This window comes from Diadema antillarum, unplaced genomic scaffold, assembly GCF_040938485.1.
Source record: "Diadema antillarum isolate AM-2024a unplaced genomic scaffold, OU_Dant_1.0 seq00001902_RagTag, whole genome shotgun sequence".
NCBI lineage: Eukaryota > Metazoa > Echinodermata > Echinoidea > Diadematoida > Diadematidae > Diadema > Diadema antillarum.
In genome coordinates this window covers 169,721-191,901 of record NW_027272568.1, presented here as the reverse complement: position 1 = coordinate 191,901, position 22,181 = coordinate 169,721, and the positions used below count along the sequence as shown (strand labels likewise).

Here is a 22,181-nt window from a genome sequence, read left to right as displayed (position 1 = left end):
TACAGTAATTGTCAGTAATTTGTGGGAAACATATTTTACGACCAACTGCGCTCAGGAGTTTGCATTTCAGAACCTGTTAATTCTTCTTCTTCTTCTTCTTCCAGTAAAGTACAGACCGCCGTTGGCGTATTATCGTACTTGTGCTTGTCAAGTGCCCAGATGAAAAGTGCGAGTAAAAGGATCACTACAGATTCTATATATGTGCAGTTAAAAAAAAACAGAAGAGGCTTAACGAAGCCTAATCTGTTGCACCCCCTGTTTGAAGAACTGTAGGGAGGTGCTTCTACTTATACTTGGTGGTAAAGAGTTCCATAGTTTAATTGCGTCAGGAAAGAATGTCTTCTGATATGTTTGGGTTCTGGCATACGGGATTTGAAATTTGTTTGGATTCCCTCGTGTAGATGGTCCAGTGGCTGGTATGAAGTGTTCATGCGGGATGTCGATCAGCCTGTGGATTATGGAGTATACCATGCACACTCTCTGCTGAGCCCTTCTCTCCTGAAGAGTGGCCCACTGAAGTTGCTTCAACATGTCAGTTACGCTGCTTGTACGGCTAAAATCTCCTACAGCAAAGCGAGCGTAGCGGCGTTGGACGACACCTTCCTTTCACGTGTTTGCAGTGCTGTTATTAGTGGAAAGTTACAATTTTACTTCACTCAACAGCCCATATTCTGGGTATCGGAGTCCAATGTTAAGTCATATTTCACATTAGCACTTCAATAATGCATACAGAGTTGCAAGTAACTTTGAAAATATACAATATAACTATATAATAAAGTAAATGAGAGTGAAATACGATTGATGAAAAGAACAAAGAAAATGTACAGAAATATAATAGATACAGATCTATTAATACACGATACAGGGAACCCAAAAACAAAAAGAGGAAAATATGGCGGGGGGGGGGGGGGTATGTAAGGGAGGGGGACAGTGAGAAGGACCCAAAACTGATGACATGAGCACAGCTGTACAAATTTAGTTGAAAGAAATACGAGTCACATATTATAGTTGAGATAAACAACGGGAAAATTCAAAAAAAAAAACCAAAGACGTACGGAAATATATGCGTATGATAAGTGAACAAAGAAGAAAGGAAAATGGAGATGAGAGCGAGAGGAGGAGAAATGAAAAGAAAGAGGGGAGAGTGAAAAGACACGTTACAGATAAAGAAGTCACGGCCTGGATAAGTCTTATGCAGTAACTAAGAAAAGGACAAAATACTATAGTCATCTAAACATGTGTCATTATAATACTACAAAACTTGGTTCAACTGGAAATGACTGCCCTCTTTTCACAATAAATAATTAATCTAACTTCTTTTTGGGTATTTCCTGTGATATCTTACTCAGTATTTCTTTCGATGTTTACTACGAGGCTGCAATAAAAAGGTAATGAAATTCATCACCACTTTTATTCTCTTCGCAATGGGAAAAAACCCTTAATTTCTATAGGAATTTGATTCCTAGAAATTAAAGGAAAACTTCTTAGGAAAGTAGTGAATATCTTGAGGGACCCCCAACACCCCCTTTATCAATGTTTCTTTTGTTTGAGATCTGGCAAACGACGACAGTCTGCAAAATGTAAGACAAACCGATATCTGAATTCTTTCATTCCATTTGCAATTAGACTTTTCAATAGTATACCCGTTAACTCATTAGACCAGGCGTCCACTAGGGCGCGGACAAGACGCGGACAAGACCCGGAAAGCAAATTTGGTATTCCGCACTCGTTCGGCAAGCTGTCCGCACGTTCCTGAAAGTGTCCGCTCACTGTCCTAAACATGTCCGGGCGTTTCCGCACCTTCGGGAGAGAGAAAAATTTCCGCGTCCAAATTTTGATCGAGACCAAAATTTAGACGCGGAAATAAACTTCCTGACACCTTCGGCAACTTGTCCTGACGATGTCCTCAGGACATCCCGCCTGTCCGGAACCCTTCGGCTCCTTCCGCAAACGCTCCTGAAAGAATCCCGCGGTGAGGGGAAGCTTCGCAAATGAAAGCGGAAGACACCAGGAATGTTTTAGGACAGCGCGGAGCCGATGTGGATCTATTATGCAAGTGTCCGGAGCCGATGCGGACATTTTGTGATCAAGACATGAAAGAGTCAACACGTTCCATGAGCGAAATGATTTTGAAAGTTGAAAAAAATAGATCAATGCAGCATTATGTCAATGAAACGCAAAAAGAGCAATAAGGGAGGCGAGGTCCCCATGCAAGCCCCACAACCAAACCTCTCTTCCACTGATTAGGAAAAGGTAAATATCTGCATTTTCCAGTCCCAAATGAAGGAAGCAAAGCAGAAGGCAGTGGATATTTTGCCAACTGTAACTAGGAAAAAGAGGAAGCAGCACTCTCCGCTTCGAGTAATTTTTTTTTTTTGCGTTCTTTTCAGAAGTCATTTTCATTTGAGGGATTTTTAATAGTTGCCGTTACATCTATACATAGTGCATCGCTTAGTTCGCTTTTAACTAATGTGACCGCCCAACTCAAACACCACATAAGTGGAACTAGGTCATTTTTTATATATAATTAGGCATACAGGGCCTATATACTTATGTTAAAAGTAGGGCCTACTATAATAAGCCTGAAAATTATTTAACTTGTTTGATAATGACCATCCTAAAGGGACCAGGGCCAGTGCTCGTTCGTTCGTTCGTATTCATTTTCAGTGCTTCTCATTTCAAATCAAATAAAAAATGAATTACATCAATGTGACAAATTTAAGCCAAACATAACCAAATGACAAAGGAGCAGCACAAACGTTTCTAGATTACAATAATATGCTTTAGAGGGAAAAGAAGATGTGAGTGCTGTGCGAGTGCAATAGGTGTATGAGTTGAATGTTTTTGTTGGGGTCATTTTATGATATATGATTATTCTTCAGTATATCAATATAATAATACTAAGAAATTCAGACCAAAACATAAACAAACTCATATCAATCATCATACTCTATTTTACTGAATATATTGAGTTAAAATATATTTCTTTAAACTAGCTTTGAAAGAAAACAGAGTTGTTCGTGTTTTTAGGGAGTCTGGTAAAGCATTCCATGTATCAGGTCCGTGATGCCTCACTGACCTGTGAGCTATAAGTGCTATTTCAGCATCTCTCATAGCTGGTGTTTGAAGCAATAGGGCAAAGCGAATTTCGGCTGGTGTGACCTCCATGACGGCTTGCAGTCAAATGAGGAAAATTCAAAGTCAGCGCCAAATTTATGCCTTTCCATTTTCCTGGTATTGTCCGCATGTCTAACTTATGTTGTCCGGAAGACATCCTGATTGTCCGCGTTCATTCCTAGTGATGTAATCCTAGATGTTTCCGCGCTGCCCGGCTACGATTAGCATATTCCGAGGTATTTCGCGCTCTTCCGGAGTGATTCCTAGGACACTCCTAGGAATGTCCGCAGTCAGTCCGCGGACAGTCCGCGGACATTCCTAGGAATGTCCCAGGACAAGCCGATTCGTACATTTTTTCCGCGTCTGACGCGGACAGCATGCCGAAATGGCGGAATTTGCTTCCGCAACCCTTCTATGGGCTTGTCCGCGCCCTAGTGGACGTCCGCCCTAAATTAAGTAGCTGAACTACCCGAGGCCGCCCCGTGAGGTTGCCCCCCTTTAATGAGCTACCTGAGGCCTGCCCGTCCGTTATCTGATAATTTTGTGTTTAACTGTTTCCACTGTTTTCACGTGGAATGCTACACTGTCATTTTGAGTAATTTGAGGGAGGTTAGCTATAGGGGTCAGCAGGAGTGTGTCGGAATTATTTCTGTGATGACGGGTCTTTTGGTGGAATCTTGGGCTTTCAAATGGACGAATTGTGATAGATAGGGGACAAATTTGCGGTGATTTATGGTTTGGAAAGTTGTCGGGTTGGGGCGGTATTGTAAAACAGTGAAACTGCACTGAAGATCCCATGTTTGCTTGTTTTTAATCACCATCATTATTATCTCAACGACAATATTATCGCCACCTTCATTATCAGCTTCACCATCATAATCATTGTCATTTTTACAGTCATTGCCACAGACGGATCATTATCATCATCACCTGGGATCACCATCTTGGGATTTCACAGTTTTTGGATTTATGATGTAATAGTTGATGAACGGTTTGATATAGATTGTGTTATTTATGAGCTGTTATACCTCCGCTTCCTTTTCCATCCTTATTTTTCTTTCTTTTCTCTACCGTTAATCCTCCCGTTTGATTTTTTTTTCTGGGAAATTGACGTATAATTACAATACATTTGTTATGGATCTTGCATCTCAGTATTGTAAAGTGATTGTGCAATACAATGGTGGAATGTAGAAAGAAATGTAGATGATGATAATAATCACTGATATTGTTTTCGTATGTGTTAATTTGCTTGTTGTGTTGTATTTTAGGGCGAGTTGGTTTGAGTTGTTTCAGTTTATGGCGGGCTGACATGGGGGGGGGGGTGAGACTAGTTTGGGCACACCCTTGTTGGTCGTAAAGGAGTCTGCGCCAAGACTACTACATGCACCACTTTGGCACTGTCCCAGGTTTCTTGAGAGGCTGCAGTTTTGCGTGTAACATAATTATACGACAATTGAGTCTGGGAACGTAGCAACAGGGAAGGTTTCTGAGTTTTTAACATAATTCCAATTGAGTCGGTTTTATGCCGCGTTTTTATAAACGATTGTTCTTTACAGTTTGACTTTGCATGCATGTTCAGTTATTTTTTATTTATCATGTACTATTTCGTGTTCTCTCTCTCTCTCTCTCTCTCTCTCTCTCTCTCTCTCTCTCTCTCTCTCTATATATATATATATATATATTGTATTTGTTATGCTTCGTATTTATATATATGTTAAAATCCCGCACTGAATTTCCTGTAATGTTTTTTTTTAATTATTGAACGATTAAAATGAATTGAATTGAATTGAAGTGAATTGGTTATATATTCCAGAAACACTTGGGATTTGTGATTAGCACAACGGAATTAGCATGAAATTTTCCTTGCGAAACATTCAAGTGCTTGAGGTATTTCTTAAAATGAAGCTCCTGGTTGAAAATTCAGTAGTGCAAACATTGGGGATAAAAATTTCTTCTACATCTATGCGCCACTCTTCCTTATAAATGTAATTTAATCTGCCGCTAACTAACCTTTTGCTTCTGCATGCTAGAGTGAGATTTGATGCTTTATTGTTCCAACTTTCCGTGAGACCTAGGTTTGCAATAATCTACATTTGTTTTATATTTTCGGGTGTGTTTTTCTGATATTTGTAATCGAATTAGGTCGTTCTTACACATGGGAACGTTGTGTCTTTGAGTTTGCACTAATTAAGATTTCGGGGTGTCATTTTCCGATATTTGTAATCGATTTAGGTCAGTTTCACATAGGATAACGTTGGGTCTTGGAGTTTGCATTAATTACGCTAGTATTTCGGGGTGTCGTTTTCCGAAATTTATAGGACAGCGCTGTGTCTTGCAGTTTGCGTTGAGTTTGCATTAATTAGTATTTCGGGGTATCATTTTCCGATATTTGTAATCGATATTGCTTGGTTCTCGTATAGGATAGACCCTGGGATAGCGTTGTGTCTTGGAGCAGGGAGCTGTGGGTGAGACCTTCCTGCTTGGAGTTTGCGTTGAGTTTGCATTATTAGTAGTTCGGCCATCAATGATCGATCATTACAGTCCGTATTTCTGCGCTTCATTCTGTTCTACATTTTCTGAATTTTGAAAGCAAACTAAAATCTAAACTACATCTGTTTGGTCAAAAAATATGAATTTGATGATTTTTCAATAACATGGTGTTTTTTTTTTTCGAGTTATTGTTTACTCTTGAGGTGAGATGTTTGATATACTCAAAGTAAACGTGACGCTAGTCATTCTTCGATATGATGGATTTACTTGATCGATATCTGTTTCGAAAGGGCTAGAGTGGCCTGGGAAGAGCCAGGTCCAGGCACTCTAATTTTCACTGCTAGCGGTTTGTATAGTTTGCATTAATTAGTAATTTGCGTTAGTTTGCATTAATTAGTACTTTGCATTGAGTTTGCGTTGAGTTTGCATTAGTTTGCGTCAGTTTGCATTAGTTTGCACAGTTTGCATCTCTTTTGCATTAGTTTGCGACCGTCTTTGCTCCGCTGATCCGATCACCCGCCGCTTGCATCACATTCATCGATCAGCGAGCAGTTATCTACAGTAGCTAGTAAGTTCATCGCGCATCGCAGTAATACAAAATTATAATGTACAAAGCGCAGAGGGCGCACATCAGACGGCACGGCTCTGACAATCAGTGTGGTAAGTGTTGAATGAAGCTAACAAAAACACTAATTAATAATACCATCTTTACTTCGAGATCAAGGAGAGAGAAATTAGGTGTCATTGGCAAGAAAAATTTACCGAATGAAAATAACCTTTATAATATAATATTGCCACTGTGGGGTCGACTAATTAGCATCTCCACTGACACTGATTGATGAATGTGAATAAGATAGGACCTGATGACTAGGCCGATGCTACGTAGAAAAGTGAAGAGGAGAAAGAAGTGCTCAGATGGAGAAAAGGGGGAGGAGGAGAAAGAGGAAGAGAAGAAAACCAATGTGTAATTCAACGGTGATGACTGATAATACGCCCAAGGGATAAACACATCCAGGATTAAACAAGCGACGACCTTGGGTAAAGGCTAATGATCGATCGCTCATGCCTGGGAAATTACAGCGTTGTGTCGTCATGGTGCCGAACGTACTTGTTCTGCCAAGCGTTTCCGCATGATCCCCACGAGGTGGCGGGTGGGGTTAAAACGAACAAAAGGTTGGAACAAGAGGGAAAGAAAAGGAGTACAAGCTAATTATTGACGTTTCATCCCTATAACTGAGCAGCTTTTCTGGTGTCGGAGAAACCGTTAGTGAGGCACACGTCATGTCCTGGAAAGCTACAATATGTATAGTTTTAAGCCATGACAATGTTAACACGGGATTACCAACTGAACAATTCAAGGTGCCTGGAATCGAATTAACGATTTGTGATTTGTGTGTCCGTGGTCACACGAATACCGAAAATAATCAGCTTATATACGATGTTCTTATTACATAAAGTGAATTAATTTTTTGTTTTAAAGAATATTTTATTCTTCATCAATGGAAACATAATATATAAATAACTTGATACAGAAATCTCCGGACCAATTTTATAGTCCTTTTCATCAATGGATGCAAAACTGATAGTGATGGTAATCGATTATCGGATTTTATAGACTAAGGAAGCACATGTCACTAAAGGTAAAATATATTTACACAGCTAGGAACAAATACAATCCTCGAAATAACGAAGTGATGTATGAGTTCAATGACAGTTAAGAAAATTAATCGATATGCATGGTAAATATCCAATATCACAATTGATTTTTTTTTTCAAGTTTTGATTTCTTCTCTCTTCAAATTGGAAATAGCGAGTGAGGGCCAACCATTATTATGACAACGTTTATCGTTTCATCTCGACCTAACAAATGAAAACCAGCTGAAAAGCCCGCTTTGTGAACTTCCCCTCCTCCACTACTTATACTTCTAGCATTATCGCCCCTAGCTACATGTTTTAAACATAAATTTTAAGATAGATTATGACGCTTATGATGATGATGCAATTATGATGATTAATGATAATCATTCAACAAAATAATAACATATAGATAATCATACACTGATAATAATGATAAAAACAATAACAATGATGACATCAAAAAAAGAAAAAAGAGGACGAGAAGAAGGAAAAGAAAGAAAGAAAAAACTAAAAAAACGAAGGCCAAATTTCGGGGTTAAAGAGATGGGGCGAAAGAGATCGAGGATTGCTTAGTAAAAAGGTAATGTTGAATTAAGAGGGACATCAACTGATCTGTATCGTTTACACCATAAGCTGGTTTTAAAAAAGGAAAAAAAAACCAAAAAAAAAAAAAAACAAAACAGCTGGCTCCTGAATTGAATGAACTAAAGCGATAGACGTCAACAGCAAAAAGAAAGAAAGGACAAAAAGCAACAACCAAAACATCAAAAACCAAGAACAACCTATCAACCTTCGGAAGTTCCCACGCGACAGAGTCATTGACTTGCGTTCAGCCGTTTTGTTGCAGCTCGGTGGATACGTTGAAGAATTGGAATAATTCATTATACCCGCAGAGGGGTGGGTGTACAAACCACGTCAGCGGGAGGTAGTGCGTGTATGTAAAAGTCGGTTGCACGTGGTATCAACGTGGTCGAGGTATGAGATCATAAACAGGCGATTTCAGTGATATCGTAATGATGATGAATATGAAAATTGTTGAATGATAATGATAAGAACAACAACAACGATGATGATGATAATTATATGATGATGATCAATGATGATGATGGTAGTAATGATAATGACAATGGTATATTCAAAGACATGATACATTGCGCATAGGCCGAAAGTGAAATTATTATGTGAACATACTCCTTGTATCACTCGGACCATGACGATGACGATGTTTATTAGTTTCATTACTTTCGTCATGTTTACCACCGTCCACCTGGGAACTGAAAGAAACCTGCGAGGTAAAAGTCTTAGTTTTATAGTCTGGTCCTGGTCGCCCAATTTTCCTGAGTTTATCTGAAAGCAAACGTTTTAAAATCTGTCAGCTGACCTTTAGAAACTCACATGCATGTATAGTGTTGCAATTGTATGAAAGTTTTCTTCATCTTGAAATGCTTATGAAAATGAACTTCATTATCGTCCAATTCTCAAGAAATAAATGCAGTGAAGGCTCAGTTCCAGTATATACACCCCAAGGAAAAAAATTGAAATGCTTTGTATTCGATATAGTTTTATTATCAGGTTTTGTATACATTCACAACAGTCACAGTATTTATATAATTGTACTTTCATTTACAACGTTTTCTTTTTATAACAATGTTGTACAGATTTTGTGTAAAGAGCTACGATTATGTGAATGTCTTATTGTAATTGTGTTTTTGTTGTAAGTGAAATGAAAATAAAACGAAGTGGACGATTGATATATGATACTGCATGGTTAATGACTCTTTTTATTCTGTTTTGATGCATTAATGACTATGGATTGCTGTTTATCTTACTTTCAGAGACTGGACTTCTTTTTTTCAACCTCAAAATATCACTTTGACTCATAAAATAAACAAATTACACACAAACAAAAATGTTTTTCCTTGCATGAAAAGTGTGACAAAAATTACCAGCAGTAGGAAATAATCTGAATGAGGAGATAGAATCTACAATGTCTGCCTTTCTACTTGAATATCACGGATTATAAATATGAGTTATGATGATCAAGGCCTACTAATAGGTAGAAACAATGTGTATGAGGATATGTCTTTGCATTGGATAATTATATCTTGATTAAGCGACCATATTCATAATTCATGGATGTCAGATATTGATGAAAAGGCTCCTCTGTTGTGTGAGAATACAGGGAGACCGCATGTTTGAAAATCCCTCCCAAATTCGTGAGCCATCACTCCCCTATTCGTCAGATTTGGAGTCGACCGGAGTGTTCCCACCGAAAACTTCGCGGACTCTTCAAATGCGGTGCCCCAACGTTTAGCTAGTCTGGATCCCTCCAGCTCTTGTTAGGGCTAACCCCACCGCAGAAGTTGCGTGCGAGCCTGCTTCTCCCTCTAGCAACTGCTAGCAACCTCCAGCACTGCTGTCCCTCGAAGTTTTGGTGTGCTGGACCGAGGAGGAGTACCAGTGGAGCTTAGCCACCCGTCGTGGTGTTCGAGCACCGTGCAAAAACCAGTTGGTTTCCGTACTGTCTCCTTTGATCAGGGGGAGTGGATAACCTGAAAACACAGTCTAGCAACCTTCATTTCGGGAGTTGCGGCAAGTGTTTTTGTTTTTGCGTCTTGCTTGGTCGCATCTCCATGTCGGAAAGTTTCATTCTGGAGCCAGAAAAAAACGCCTGTCATCGGTACCCTACTCCGTAGACTGTCTATAAATCATCATTTTTGTTTTATTCTTTCCGTTGCTTGTTACACGATCAACAGAGGAACGCGGTCGTGGCAGGTGGATGCGGTGTAACTTTCAACTACCGCTATTTTTTGGATTATCATTCATTATGGTCTGGGATGAGCTCAGATTAGCCTAATCTGGGTTGTGGTCATTTTACTCCGTCTTGGACTAGATATTTTATGCCGTTAAAGTGAAGTGTGTACGTGGATCAGAGAGTGTCATTTTTCAGAGTTTGGATTATCTGTGCTGTTCCTTAGAAGCAGAGATAAGGGTGCCTAAAATCAGGAAGGATGAGGCAGCCCCGTGTACGGAGGATGGAGTGTCTGCCGTCGATACTCATCGGGGCCGTTGCCCTAGCGAGCTTGGCCTTGCGTCCGGTCGTGGGTCAAATAGATGAGGCCGTACCAGATCAGAGGGGTAAGTCGAAACAAATTACCGGTATGCAATGGCTAGCATTATCCAGTGTTACACGTACTCTCAGCGAAAGAAAAAAAGTCGTACTTGTGGTACGAAATTATAGATAATTAGGGGATAACAATCTAGACTCTAATTCACGACTTTATGAGGTAGTCGGCGTAAAAACTTCTGTTGATGTAGGCAAGTGTGCGGCTTGCATGCAGTTTTGGTGCGGGCGGAAATTCCCTAGTCGATGTACGCCTTTTTTTTTTTTCTCTCTTTGAGGTCGTGTGACTTGGCGAACACCAATTCGCCTGGGGCATCCCTCGAACGTGATGAATGCGATCTACGGTCCATTTCAGGTCCCCTTCGCCAGAGAACAATAACTGCGGTTTTAACTTTTCAATGACATGAGCGGAAATTGTCGTTTTTTCCCCTCCAACTGGGAGAATCCTCGCCAATTGTGTAGATGGAAATACAATTTTCTTCATGGTTATTGATCGTCCAAAATCTCCCAGAGACACAATTGGAATTCACTTTATCCCCATGGTTGTTCCAAATTATTTAGGGGATGTATACAAGTTTGCTCCTTCTTATCCACAAATGAGTTCATGTGGAGTGCAAAGCAAGATAAATTGGCATGTTACTTGAGGATAGATATGAAATGTGAATAAAATAGTGCAATGCTCCAAATGAAAAATGAATCCAATGATATGCTGAATAATGTTTGAAGATAATTGAATGGGTATGAAGATTATGTATGTGTGATGTGTGTGTGTGTTTGTAATTCTGTCTCCTTACATCTACAACTAGAAATGCCATATTTTGTCATGCTGATTTAAACTTGGAGCAGAAATATTTCACAAATAATTGCAACCAGGCAGATGTTATTGAGCTAATTTAGCAGGGCTATCAATTTTCAAGTATGACCCTATTTTGAAGACGTACTTACTCCTTCCTGCCCCTCCCTACTTCAAAGTGCAAATCCAAGTTCAGACTGACTTTAGCTGCATTTATCATCTTTCCCATGTTTGAAACACATTTCAGTACCATAGTTATGGGTAAACTCGGCCTAGCGGGTAAACTCGGCCACTTGTAATGAGGGCGCTAGGGGCCGAGTTTGGTCTGCTTGGCCGAGTTCAAAATGCTTTTGCAGAGGCCTTCTTGAATCGCATTTCTTGAGTTGCATCTATTATCTCTAGTACAAGTCTAGAAGAAGGCCACACATTAATAATTTAATACTGCACAGATCTCTCCATTGAACTGCTTTGACCCGATTAGCAGAGATCATACCTTGGATAACATAACTTGGAAGTGAGCGTAAAGTTAAACCAAGATTGCCCCTCTGTGTCATAACATGAAAGTATAAATAACTCTTCATTTATAGTTAGCACGGGTAGGTTGGAGCTTTAAACACGTTTCGAAGCAATTTTGCATTTACCATCTCTACAGAAACGCATTTCTGGCTCTTATGTGTTTGAGATGGTACTTTTTCAGCATTTCAGAAAGGCGTTTCTGTTAACTCCATAGTCAATAACCACTTTGTGTTTATCATCTGCCCAAATCTCCCTGGAACAAAGTCATTTGAAAACTTTAATTCTATTGCCAGAAGTGAGATTGATAGATACAACTTTTGACAAATTGAGTAAATCAAACAAACAGAACAAAGGCAGTCTTATAAAAATTTAGGAAATATTGTAAGAAAATCAGGGAATCTGAATATTTCACAATGTTTTCGCAATGTAAGATATTACAATCACATGCGCAAATACAATGAGGAGTCCATAACTCAAACAGAAGAAAAAAAAAATGTTTTCAATGAAATATATAGTATTTTTCAATGAAATATATAGTATAAAAGTCATGGATTATTAATATTTTACAATGCAGCCAAGGGTATTTTTTTTTTTGTGTATAAACATTTCATTCACTCTATAAAGGTATGCAACTACTTTTATTTGAGAGATGCAATTCTTAGTCCAGTTGATGATTAGAGAGATGCTTGAATAATTGAGAAGAATGGATATTTGTAGCTTAGTTGTTGTACATGTAGCATCTGTTTTGGATCATAATCTATAGATCCAAATTTTACCATTTTGGCAATGAGATAGAATTTGTGTCACACATGTGTATAGGCAGTACAGGCAATGATCCAGAAGTTGGACTGACTGATACTGGTGAGGGCATCCCTTGAAAGTTGTTCAGTTGTTTTATTGCTGGGTTTTAGACCCAAAAGAAAAGTGGAATGAGGACCTAGCACCATCCTGTGAAAGTGGGAAGGGAAGGGAACAGCCCTTTGTTGAATGTTTCCACTGTGAATTCGGCCCCAGCTCAACCCAATTTGAGAAAATGTTTGAACAGCTTAGTGTGGCCGCCCAGCCTCGGCCATTGTTAACATGTGTCCGAGGAAGAAGAACGACTTCATTGATTGGGTTTTCTTTTTCCTTCTTTTTTTTTTTTCTCTCTCTCTCTCTCTACTACTGGAGCCAGCACTCAGCACGTGGTCACAATATTATGCGTGCTCCGCAACACATAGGGTATGACAAAAGCGAAGTGCAAACTGTGCGTACTTTGGAAGTACGGAGAAAGACCCCTCTTTAGCCCACCTCTCCTCTGTTGAGTTGTTTCACTGTGGTACCACGTATTTGGACTGAGTACAAATTGAGCCTCTGTAAACACAGAGCGTGCCTTTCTTTAACCCCTCGACTGAGAGAAGTGCAGTGGAGAGTATATAACAAAACACCTTTTACCTAACAACCACAAAACAATTAGCACAAGAATGGAGGGGCTTGATTACCATAATTTGCTTAGACCAGGGGCTTTGTGATGGACAAAGAGAAAAGGGATAAATTTCAGGAAGGGTTTACGATCCTCTGCATTGAAGTACCTTTGTAGAGTTTTCTTGTGAAATTCCAGAATAATTTGCTTAGGACCCCATGCTCTAGTATGCTATCTTCATGATCCTACATGTAAGGTCTGGAGAGGCACTATGTATAAAAGTAGTTGGATCAAAGTTTTAGCTGGTTAGAGACCTGGGACCTCTGAGTGTGAGTTGTCAGTGGCTTGCCCTTTTCTTGTCCTGTTGACTGCTATGCCATTTCAAGTACATGTAACAGCACATATTTCATAGTTTTGAAAATTGACATACAAATGTGATTGAAATATATTTTAAATACAATACGACAGTGTCAGTTCACGACACTTTGCAGGATCTGTGCTATTCTGCTACAGAAGTCAGAAATGGGAAAAACTGATCTTGATCCATCACTAGCCAATGTTAAAAAACAAATCCTTGCCTTGCTGAACCCAAAGGTATTCTACCTGAAGATGTACCATAATGTTCAGATTTCAGAGGAGCTTGAGTGAATAACCTTGCTTGTACCAACCTGTGGTAGGCAATATGAAACTCCTTGATAGCACAGTTCTGATGCTACCTGAGGCAATACAGGTGCGAAGGTGGGATAGTACCCAGCTGATACTGGACTAAAGTCATCTAGCAAACAAGCTCATGAGCTAAGCTTCCAGATTTATTGCTTTTTGGAAGAAAAATTTTCCCATGCTACAGAAACTTTCTGTCCTATTACATTCCTTTTCAATTTTATCAGCTGCAGGTGCTGTATCATAAGAGTTGTCATACTAACTTCAAACTTTTTCAGTCATTTTAAATTATGAATTTTGAATCATAGGGAATCTGTGTTTAATGTCAATGACATTCTAAGGTAATGGTAGCAGTCCTCAGAGACTTGAAAGAGTACACTATAGAATTAACCCTGTGAAGGCCAATATCTCGCGGTGCCATTGACAATGTGTATGACCTAGTTACCTGTGGTAGTGGAGGGCTCAGTTTCATTCATTCATTCAAGCTAGCCCACTTCGGGGAAAAGGGTGAAACCTTGAAGTAGTGCCTTTGCGTCACTCCCACTGACATTTGCTCTTTTTAATTGCTGAAAAACCACATTTTGCTTTTGATTGGAACATGTGCGTATCACACTTAAATCATGTAAAGAAGTAACTGACTGTTGGTACTCACACTTTGTATGCCAAATGTGGGGAGGAAGCAATTAAACGAGAACCAGATGTTTCTATTGCATCAGGTGCTAGTTTCTTGCTTTATTTTTTGGGTGTTGGAGTAAGGTCATGCCCTTGAATGGACATCAGACCTATATTGGGTTGTTTTTTTTTTTGTACTAGTCAAAAGATTACTGTATACGCCATATATTTCGTGAGTCTAAATTTCCCCGAATCGGGACTTTTTGACAATTTCGCGAGTGGTAAAATTCACGATCGTTAGTCCTGTACTGAACGAAGAAATGTATACGCGTATGTCACATTCATATCGGCATTAGAGTCAATATTTGCATGTGTTTTTAATTTAGCAAATAGCAGCTGACTCGCGAAATTCGCGATAATAAAAACCTCGCAAAATATTCGACGTATACAGTAAATATAATGGCCTGGATGTCATTGATAGTACTTTGAATAAAACTTATGCAATTAAGTCTTTATTAGTATTGCTAAAAGCTAGAGACAGCATAACTTTATTCCAGTCATTATTCCTCCTGTGGCAAGTAAGTTTTGAAGTGAACAAGGTTTGTGACAGGACAGTTAGATGATCATGGTGCACATACAACCACATTGGACATCGTACATGCATATGATATGTCAGATCTCCCCCTTTGTGTGTAAACCCTGGTCTCAGGATATGGGAAGTATTACAGGAGCACAGTCCTATACATTTCTGTCACATAGTGTCAGAAGAAATACACTAAATAGTTATATAATAGGATGAATAGATCTATAGATACACGTACATTGTATGTGCAGACATATAAGAATGGTTGCTAGATCATCCAGACAGACAAATGGATGGATGGATGGATTGATTGATGGATGGATTGATTGATATACAGATCAGAAAAGAAAGCGAGGTGGCAGTGCTGCCTTGGTTGTTGTAGAAGTAAGATGGCAGAAAACAAAAATCGTCTTTCCCTTTGATGCTATTTCATCCCATGGATCTAGCTTCTAGCCATTCTTATTTTCCCCCAAACATCAGCAGGGTGGCAATAACTTTGACCCTTTTGTATGGCGGATGCTAAATGCCCAATAAACAATGGAAGCCTACAGGTATCCTGCTCGTGGCGCTTTTCATCATCGGAAACTTTAAAGTCAAGGATGGCGGTACTCCTTTCTTATCAGGAATAGATCGGGGGAAAAAAATTGTGCTGGTTTTATGTCCATTGTGCAAGAATTTGTGTATTCACAGTTTGCTACTATTGTGAGTGGTATGGGGTCTTTTATCGGTATCATCAGCTGTATTGGGCCTTTTTTTTTCCTTAGGAAGTTTATTCCTGCTTGATTGAACTTTTTGTGTCATTCTTATGCCTTACAGTTATCAGATAAGATTAAGAAATCTGAGCTTACATCAATGCACGCGTGTGGCCCATGCTCACGGGGGCTATACAGGTACAACAAGCAAGTCACACGTGTAAGGCTCCCGCTATTAATAGTGAAGATTACCAATCTGCGCGTCACTGTAATCCAGGTGAATTTTATCCGCCAGCTTATCTCTATATTAAACAGAATTATGACAGGTCCTAAAATATACCCCTCTCTCTTTCTCTTCCGTGTCTCTCCCCCACTCTCTTACTCTTCCTCAATCCAGCTGCAAATTTTGTTTTCATGTTCTTTAATTGACGCGAAACCTTTATGATGGGAAAAAAATGATCATACTTTTGAATTCTGCGTCTTTAATGCATCTGTTCTAAATATGAATGTGCTGTTAAGAGGATTCAAGAAGCAGAGGATGTGATGTGAAGTCTATAAGCTTGACTTTGACTGATAAGGTGCCGACGATGTGTGATTAGGAAGCTTGCAGCTGAGTCATTGTTGCCATGGTAACTGGAGCATTAACACCTCCATGCTTGGGTATTTGGAGTGTGTGTGAACACAGCTGTGCCACCAGACAAGAAGATTGTACTTTTTTGGAATGTAATTCTCTTGCACACAAGCTGCCAATCTGGGCTACTGCTATGCAGACCCATGAATGATCTTATTACTATTAAATGTATTTTATCCCCCCCCCCCCCCCCCCCCCGATTGAAGCAGTAGGATAAAAAGGTTATAAGTGGTGATGAGTAAGACTCTATAGAGTTATAGCATTTTATCGCCATTTGTGTGGGAGTAATGTCACTAATGCTTTAATCAAACCTTCGGGAAACATAATGTATAATGTAGGAGTGGGCTGATATGATCCAGCAGGTTTGTTTATTCTGGATATGAATAACGTGGAAATAAACAGAACTGGTGTAAACAGCATCAACAAAAATGCAGTGATAATAGTTGTAGTAATAGGAGTAATAATGACAATCATAAAGGCTACAACGTTTACTACTACTACTACTTCTAACAACGTAACTAGGGTGATGATAATAAGTACAGTGATGATACAATAGTATTACTACAACTACTATTATTGCACTAGTACTACTTTGACTAATGACTACTACTAACAACAACACTAACAACAGTGTCAATAAAGAACAACAGCAAGACAACAGATTTCAAACTGATATAGTGGGAAAGAATGTATCGTCAGCTGGTATCGTGGAGGGCTGGCACATTATCAGGACATCATACCAAAATAGTTCTTAATCAGAAATAAAACTGAAATAAAACAATAAAAAAAGAGAAATATATCTGCTGTTGATTCACAGTTACCCAACACAACAAATGTTATCCATTCAATTATGTTTTAGATTTGCATGCTGTGATAATAGCTGACATGCCATGCTGATTTTATTATGACAATTTCATATTTGCTTGAATTCACTCGGGCTTGAAAACAATGTGAGAAATCATGCCCACGCTACAAATTCAGCTGATGCTGTAGTTTTATGATATAATACATAACAATAACAGGTTCAGGGAAAGGTTGCCTGGCAGTGTTATGGGTCTCAGAGTATTTAAAAAAAAATAGAGGGAAAAAAAAAACATAGGTAGGGAAGAAAAATTGTGGACTAATGGGATGATACAGCACTGCAGACACTGGATGCAGGTATGGGGTACTTCCCCTGGTCTGTCTGTTGAGAATCTGGAAATTGAATTAAGCTTATGAATACCAGCGACACCCCTGGTGCCATCAATCAATTCCATAAGCCGGCATTATCCGTCCCTAAGACTGCTCATAATAGAGGCTGCCAAATTAGCTGTAGAGCAGTGGTACGGTCAATGTCATGAGGTTCTTAGCAAGAAATTGGTTTTTGGAAGAAAAAAAAAAAGACCAACCCCCCCCCCCCCCCCCCCCAAAAAAAAAAAAAAAAAAAAAAAAAAAAGCTGAAGAGGGTGAAGGAAATGGAATTGTAGAAGAGAAGAGTTCTTAACCAACAATAGAGTTAGTCCCTTGTCACAAACTATAGAATCCATTTGCCTATTGGAGCTTGGTAGGTACGGTAAAAGATCTATGGGGTGTACATCACAATTTTGTGGGGGAAACGAGTTAATTATGATTGGTAGGCATTTGCACCTACATGTACCTGTCAAAAAACTTTGGAGCTTTCTTGTGATGAGGCCATTAATTAATGAGCCCCTGGAGTTACTCCATACAAATGGAAAGATTTGTTGAGGTGAAGCCACAGTGAATGGTTGGCAACATGAGATGTAAAGTAAGAATGTGTGGTATCATACATTTTCATATATTACTTAACCTTCTTTAGTATGAGATTCTGAAATCCCCCAGAATTTGTTCAGAGTTTCTCATGTTTCCTTGATATGCAAAGGGTTTACTTTAGGATCTTCTATACATTAAGTGAGAAAGCATGCCTTTCTGAATCATAAAGGACGAGGTGATTATGGCCAATTCATACATTATTGAGCGCATAGGGACATTATCACTTTGTGTTATGCGCTATATATTATAAGCAATGTCAATTATTATTATCATTATTACATATCGGCCTAGTTTGGGCGTGCTTATGGACTTAATTTTATTTCACTACCAAGATGAAGGAAATACTTAAACTCTTATAAAAGCAAGCTACCATACTGACATCAAGTTCCTTCAAGGAACTAGGCAATGAATACTGTTAAACCAGAAATGTTTGCGTGCATTTTAATATCGCAAATTTTGTGAGAGCCAAGCTTCACGAAATTCAAATGCACATGAAAGTAAATGTTTTGTCTATACCACAATGCATTGGATGCCAGTGGCAATTCGCAAAAATTTAATGTCGCGAAAAAGGCCATCGGCTCCAGTTCACAATCCAAATTTGTTGCCAGGAATATTTCTTGCTTTACAGTGTGAAGTGTCTCACCTGTTTATAGGGACACAACCACTGCTGCCAAGAGATTTGAATCAGGGACCTTATGATAGAGTATCCCTGGTTTTATCCATCAAGCCAAAACTAAAGTATCTTTTTATACCAACTACTGATTAGCTTCAACAGATTATAGAGGAAAGAATGCCTTCTGCCATTTTGTGCAGCACCTTTCTGAATTATCAATAAAGCACCTGTGTGCAGTACTAGTCCTGTAGCACTCAAGCAAGCCTCAACCTTCCTTTTTATACAGTCTGATGACTAATGGTGCCAGACATAGTGTAAGAGTAAGCTGTGAGGTTATTTAGGTTATTGTAGAGATCAATGGGGAAGTACAGTGTATCTATGAAGGTCAATGTCATGATAAAGGAGTGTGGGGTGGGGGGGGGGGGGGGGGGGAGAGAGGGGGGGGGGGGAGGGGAGGGGTTAGGAGTAGGATAATATCTTGTCAGTGGAGATGGAAACTTTTGTTGCTTTATGTTCAGGGGTGATGCATAGCTGGAGGGAAATAGAGGGTGTTATAGGATTTCTGATTCCAGTATGAATATATTTTTCTATTTTTTTTTTAAAGCTCATTTCAAATGTGTGCTGATTTGTCTCTTTATTTGTGTGTGCTCTTGTGCAAATGAATTATGACCATTTAGATGACTTTTCATTCTTTCCGTAATGTATGCCAGATATATTTGAATCACTCACCACCTCCCCCCCCCCCCCAATATCTCTCTCTGTGTGTCTCTTTTTCTCTATGTCTCCCTTTCTATATTTTGTGGGTCCCTTGATGCCTTGGAGGGGTAAAGCAGGGATTTAAATGAGAATCTCAGTACAATATGACTAGACTACAAAACATGGTAAGCCCTATAGTGTACCATGGAGCTAATGCAGAACCCAGCTCAATGCTAGGACTAACACGGTCAATGTATAGTGAACTCAACTTCAGTCGGAACAGTAGCAGCCACTGGGATTTGCTAGATATGATGGTGAATAAAATGATGGTTTAGCTGCATTTCTTTCATATATATGATATGAATGTTTGTGTTTTAGAGCCATTTGAGTTGTTTACAAAAAGTGCTGTGTCAACCTGACAGCAGCACAGTATCCAAACTACATATATGATGAGTAATTCTTGTAGGTCAATTGCATTCAGCACAACAGAAACTGATGAGCCATACTATACAGTGTTGTTTTTCACCTTTTTTATTTTTTTTTTTAAACCGCAAAACGGTATCTTGCCATTACTCTATTTTTTTCCCTGTTTAATTTTAGGCTGTTAACAATCTGTTTGCCATACCTGAATGTGGGATAAGCACATGCACGTATACTAAAGCCTGTTTAATTTGACTGCCACAACACAATAGAATTGTGTTAAAAAAGACGACTCGCATGATCAAGCGACAATGAATGTGCAATATGTGTGCAAATAGTGGTGTACCATACCATTCATGTTATACGCGTAGAATGCACTTTGTAAATGACTGAGATTGTTTATGAATTTGCTTCTGTGTAGAACTTTCCAAAGGGTCACAGAGTCAAGTAGTGTGTGAATGAATTTGAGCATGTACACACAGTAACAAGAATAATGATGTACACCTTGTATCATGAGTGTTTCATTTGTTTTCATTTGGCATGATTGAATTTTCTGAGCAAATTATTTGTTGTATAGGGCCCCATTTTTTTTTCTCTCTCTTCTTTCTTTAAAACACAACATGATTGAATCTTGTAAGCTACCATAAACAATTACCATTTTGTAATCGACTGGAATTGTTTATAAATTTGTTTCTGTGTGAAACTTCCCCAAGGGCCATAGAGTTGAATAGTGTGTGAATAAACTTCAGTGTACACTACATACAGCAACAACAGTAATGATGATATCAAAGTATATGACTGTTTTGCTTGTTTTTGTGTGGCAGTAATAAGTCTTTTGAGCTGTCATGAACAATTGCCATTTCAGAAGTTAAAGGGAGCGTAAAGTCGCAAATCGCGCTGTTTGCAGCTTGGCCCGGCTCGGGATCTTTCGGAAATCTTCGTACTGCTTCGGTAAACGAGCGCGCAAATGGGCGGGCAGCTTCGCCTTGCTCGAGCTCGGATCGAACAATAGCGATGTTCTCACGATCGTTTTGGGGATCGGAGCTCGGAGGCCTGTACATGCTGTATACGTACACGTGTACGTACGTACGTATATGCGCGCCATGTTTACCTTACCGCTTGTATTCGCCCTTCAGCACACTGTTTCTCCGTACGATCGCTTGCAATTTTTTACAAATATATCTGTATTTGGCGTTGATTTTCGGAAATGATAGTCTGATGGAGCGAGGAAAATTGTCGTGGGATAGTTCGAGGGTACGCCTCCGTACTGCTCATGAGTTATGGATGAAGCAAAGAGCGATTTTCGTTCAAGCAAAGGGAATACGAAGCAACTTCGACGAGGAATTTGCACACCACCTCTTGCAGCAGCATGGAATGCTGTGCAAGGAACCGTCGTGTGTCGGTCCCGGAGAGCTGTCGGCGCGGCGGACTGTGACCGCTGAACGTGCAAGTGAGAGCTCAGCTGCAGCAGCTGCAGCTGCTCAAACTAAAACTCATCCTCAGCAAGCTATCCGGCAACCTCTGACAATGAAAGACCCCCCTCGGCTTACCCCAATAAAGTTCAGGTGAGTATTCTTTGCTCATAATTGATTTCATTGTTTATTATCGCGATCGATCTTCATCTGGGCGTGTGTGTTGTCTGTTGATTGTTGTTATTCTCATAATCATGACATGACAATGCCTGGTAAGTGGTAGTGGTATCAATGCACGCACTGGTAAGGTACTGCTTATGGACATGGTGGCTAAGGGCCATGGCTATGCTAACTGTACGTTACACAGCCCAGCTCCCAGTCGCTGGATAAACAGCATGCATGTGGTCGGAATCGGGCTAAATTTACTCGTACTACTCTGGTAGAGTCGTATCACTATGGCTATGCTTTTCGTTGACGTTGTTAGTCACTGCCAATAACATTAGCACTGCCACTGGCACTGCTGCACTGGACTCGCTGTAACACGTTCTATGTCATGTGTAACCGCAAAACGTTTGGCATTACGAAAATCAAAATATCTTTTGTGGAGCAGTTTTCTTCCATAGGAGTGTAAATGGTTAAGGTCCGGACCTAAATTTGAAATATTTGTCCATTGACTGAAATTTCTATTGTACTTGCTACTACAATGTAGTACTAGTAAGTATTGGGGATCTAAATCAAATTCAGAAGTAAAATGATCAAAAGACAGATAAGAAATCACTGCGACGCCAATAATGTTTTTTTTTTTATTATTATGGGAAAGAATCATTTCGCTTCAAATCAGCCCACTCACCTCACATGCTCACATATAAGCAAGATCGTTCTGGGCCTGCATGTACAAATGTAGCTTTACCGTACCTTTTTAGTTTTACCTTGGGCCAGTTGAGTTGGTACTGCATGCATAGACAAGGCTTTTGATGCTGGTCGGGTTCAGCACTTCAGGCCATCATAATAA

At 39.5% G+C, this 22,181-nt stretch overlaps 1 protein-coding gene across 1 annotated transcript in view; it reads left to right on the top strand.

The window, feature by feature from the left end:
- Nucleotides 1-9,601: 9,601 nt before the first annotated feature.
- LOC139713073 (laminin subunit alpha-2-like) overlaps nt 9,602-22,181 on the top strand; it is a gene marked incomplete at its 3' end in the record, with an annotated part of 181,906 nt that continues 169,326 nt past the window's right edge. Inside the window, exon 1 of the mRNA XM_071624832.1 lies at nt 9,602-10,383. Coding sequence (XP_071480933.1) covers nt 10,257-10,383 — 127 coding nt within the window. The remainder of the gene's footprint in view (nt 10,384-22,181) is intronic.